The 4,262-nt window shown below is 50.2% G+C and overlaps 1 protein-coding gene across 1 annotated transcript; it reads right to left on the bottom strand.

Moving 5' to 3' along the window:
- Positions 1–382: 382 nt before the first annotated feature.
- Positions 383–4,204, bottom strand: LOC106696073 (ral guanine nucleotide dissociation stimulator-like; the record flags this gene model as incomplete). Its single annotated transcript, XM_014451149.1, has 4 exons — positions 383–531; positions 782–975; positions 3,340–3,399; positions 4,011–4,204. Coding segments are annotated over 4 exons (597 nt in total), but the record flags the coding sequence as incomplete, so codon positions are not given.
- Positions 4,205–4,262: the final 58 nt, after the last annotated feature.

Raw genomic sequence — 4,262 nt, 5'->3', positions numbered from 1 at the left:
GAGATCAGTGATTGACAGGGATCGAGTAGGGAGGATGAGGAGTAACAGGTCCTGGGTTTGTCCTGGATGGGAATGTTCTGGAACTGGAGAGTGATTGTGATGTGATGGTCATAAGGAATTGTGAATGTACTTAATGCTGCTGAAATTACATTTTGAAGGATCATAGACTTAAATTATATTTTATTAAAATTAAAGTTTATTTTTATTAATATATTATTAGATTTTATTTAAAATACATCTTATTTTAACTGAATATTATACAAAACTACAGTAAACATTTGAACATATGTATGATAAACAAAAATTGCATCTCAAGGGGGAGCCCTCTCTGTCATGGCAGCTACACACGTTGCGGCCCAGGACCGGGGACCACGGGCCTCACAGGAGCTGAAGTCAGTTGCCCACACGCTGCTTCTTCTGCCTCTTGAAGGTCAGTGAAAGCTGTGCCCGGAGCCCGCTCTGGCTCTGGAGAGGCCACTAGAGTCGGTGTTGCCTCCTGAGGTCTTTTTTTATCTGGCTCTGGAGCTGGTTCTGTAGATCCCAGAAGAGAACATGTTACCACCATGACTGCCTCGATGTGCCTTCCAAAGACAGACCATCTCTCCTGTCCATCGATGGAGTCCCAGTGCCAGAGCCCACCCCAGGAAGTCTTCCCAGACTGCAGGCCATGGGGACAGTGATCTGAGCCGGCTCTGCCCCTGGCCTCTAAAAGCTCTTCTCTGTGTGGCCGAGCCCCAATTCCTCCCCACAGGCCCACATCACCTCCCCGTGGCCTCCTCACCCTCTGCCTCCGCCTCTGCGGGCTCGCGGCGCTCCAGCTCCGAAAGGAGCAGCTGGGCCTGGCGCTCCAGGGCTGAGCCTGGGAAATTGAGCTCCAGGTAGGCCAGCAGCATCACCAGGCCTGGGAAGTCTGGGGGCTGGAAAAAATCCTGAGGGCACTGGTCCAGCCACATGCCCAGGATGGAGATGATGGCCCTGGGGAGAGACGTGGGCAGCAGAGTCTGAGGCCTGGCCTGTCCTTCCACACTAACCGCCCCAGTGTCCCTGTGGGAGCCCGGGGTCCTGTGCCTCCTGCTCCTGTCCATCTAGAAGCCAGACCTACTCCTTCCCACCTTCAGTCTGGCAGTCCTGGCAGAGGTCTACCTGGCCAGGAAGGAGGGGCTGGCCAAAGCCTTCATAACTGAGAGCTCCTTTTTTTATATATATATTTATCAGGTTTTTTATTTTAGAAAAGTAATCAATGTTCACTGTAGATATTTTAGAATGTGGAAAATTATAAAGGAGAAAGTTGCAATCACCCACAATATCACTCCCCAGAAATAATCATTGTTAATATTTACATGTATTTTCCTCTAGTCTCTATTTTTTTCTGACAAAATATGGATAATTATGTATATTCCTTTCCATAAACTGACAATAACCTGAGACTCAATATAGTGTGGATGCTTTCTTGAGTAATTAAGTAGACTTCTTTTTTTAAATTTTATTTTTCAATTACGGGTGACATCCAACATTATTTTGTATTAGTGACGGAGAGCTCTTAACCAATGGTGGTGTGGCAGCATAGTAAGAAGCTAGGAAAATCCCTGGGTACGTGCAATGGGGAAACTGAGACAAGAAAATTCATCGCAAGACCTTATCTTCCTCAACCAAGGACACTTGAGAGCAAATGGTTTGTACCTCTCCTCCCTAGCTTAAATCACTCTGGCCTGGGAAAATAGAACAAAGACCTAGTTAATGCCATTTCTGCCAGCTAACCCCAAGGGCAGATGAAGTTGGGGAACAAATAATAATAATAAAAACCATTAAAGACAGACAGACCTAAGATAACAGTAAAACAGGCCAAAGAAGAACCCAAAACTCCCCTATACACTCCTTTTAATGCATCAGCATATTAAAAAAATACACCTGGAAAGCTAATGAATACTCTGTTGAAACCCTCCCCTAAGATTCTTGGCCTGCAGAACCAAAAAGGGATAGAAAGCCCTCAGGACAGCCCTGGTGGCCTGGGGACTGAAGGGTCTTCGGGTTCGATTCCAGTCCAAGGGCACATGCCTGGGTTGCGGGCTTGGTCCCCAGTGCGGGGGCATGCAGGAAGCAGCCACTCAATGATTCTCTATCATCATTGATGTTTCTATGTCTCTCTCCCTCTCTCCCCCTTCCTTTCTGAAATAAAAAAAAAAATTTTTTTTAAAAAAAGATAAAAAGAAAGAATGAAAGCCCTCAGGACAAAGGCTCACGCCCATGCCACTTCCTGAGCATGAACTTTTTATTTCTTCCTAAGCTCTAGGGGTCCCGACAGGACTTGCAACCAGGGGAGCAGTAGGCAGCAGTAGCTCCACCCAGGCTCTGGTTCCTGTCTCCAAGGCCCCCCCACCTCCTTTTTTTAAAAAATATATTTTTATTAATTTCAGAGAGGAAGAGAGAGATAGAAAACATCAATGATGAGAGAGAATCATTGATCAGCTGCCTCCTGCACACACACCCCCCCCCCCAGGGGATGGAGCCTGTAACATGTGCCCTTGACCGGAATCAAACCCAGGACCCTTCAGCCCGCAGGCCAACACTATACCCACTGAGCCAAACTGGCTAGGGCTTGTGTTGTGAAATCTTTCCTACACAAAGTCAAGAACCCACACACTACAGGCCGGCCTGAGGCAGACCTGCTCCAGGCTGGTCCCTGTCCAGTAACAGTGTGACCATCTGTCCCCATCTTCAGAGAAGACCGGCTCACTTTGTCAGTGTCCCTGCCCCCTTCCTCCTGGAAGGTCAACTCCATGAGGGCAGGAGGGGTGGTGTCTGCTTTGTTCATTGCACTCATTGACACACAGTAGGTGCTCCAGGAATATCTGACTGATGAGCAAATAAATGGACTCTTTCTCCAGCCCTAACACCTCAAACTTTAGCTCCTGCACCAACGTGCTACTGATTCACTAGGTGCCCTGTGTGGCCCTTCTCCTCCCACTGACACTCAACTCCCACAGGCGGGGAGCACCAGCCAAGCACCCACTGTGGAGGTTCTACCAGATTAGTGAGCAGGGTGCCCCCCACACCTCTTGTTCTGGGTCCCAGGGTGGGGGAGTGGATGCAGGGCTGGGTGGGGAGGGGATGGGGATGGATTTTCTGAGGGGCTGACTCTGTCCACTAACCTCCCAATGCTCTCCCACCACCCAATCCACATCCAAAGCTCTCTTTGACCTTCCCTTTTTTCTAGGTAAAGTCCTCAGACCCGGGCCCTCTTGCAGAAATCCCACGATGTGTGGGATGCAGGGTTCTGCCAGCACCTCCAATTCTTAGTCCCTATACTCCCCTCATGGCTCTGATCCAAAGCCCACTCACTTTTTCTGCTGGTCCACAGGCCCACCATCCTCTTCAGCATACGGGAAGATGCAGCCATACCTAGAGGAGGCCAGGAAGACGTCACATCGACTGCCCTGTGGACACCACCTGCCTGTGAAGTCTAGTGTGACTGTCTCACTCCCGACTACAAGGAAGCTCTGGAAAGCAGGGCTGGGGTCTGCTCTGTGCACTGGGTTATGGTCAGTGCCTAGAACATGCCTGCACCTGCCGATATATTTGCTGAATGAACGAGCCCCATCACAGGTATCTCAGTTAGCCCGCTGCTCACCCCTGGGATTCCTGCTCTGGCTTCACCCAAGACAGAGAACCCTAATGAAATCTCCAATCTCCTTTTCAAATGAGAAAACAGCTCAGCCCAAGGCCCCGAGGAAAGTGAGGGATGAGGCAGAGGCTTCATCATGAGGAAGAGAAAATGACCAATTAGTACAACCACCGCCATTCCCGCAGACTTCTCCAATGGCCAGGCCCCCAGAGAGCACGTTACAGGGAGGACCTCACCAGGTTTCTATAAAAATCCTATGAGTTTGCTCCTGGGTTCACCCCGCTGCTCAGAGGAGCACACAGACTCAGGGAGATGCAGTGACCTTCTGAAGACTCACAGCTAGCAAGTGCCCGGATGACCACTGTGCTGTGGAGGGGCAGGTGCTCACCTTGTCAATAGTAGGTCCAACACCTGTCGGGTGGTGGCGAAAGTTCTGTAGTTCCGGAGAAAGGTGGGGACGAAGGTAGGGTCCCTGCCCAGGAAGGCGGGCACCAGGTGCTCCACCAGCTTGTCCAGCCGGTGTGCCCGGGCGGTCTGCACCATACAGAGCTTATTTGTGTTCCCGGTTGATGCGGTTTGCCCCTGGGGTGGGACAGAGGAGGGACATGCAGTCAAAACAGCATCATGGACCACCAGGTGG

Source organism: Myotis lucifugus, unplaced genomic scaffold (assembly GCF_000147115.1).
Source record: "Myotis lucifugus unplaced genomic scaffold, Myoluc2.0 scaffold_8268, whole genome shotgun sequence".
NCBI classification, from domain to species: Eukaryota; Metazoa; Chordata; class Mammalia; order Chiroptera; family Vespertilionidae; genus Myotis; species Myotis lucifugus.
Note: the sequence above shows the minus strand (reverse complement) of the source record. Positions and strands in the feature narration are given on the sequence as shown.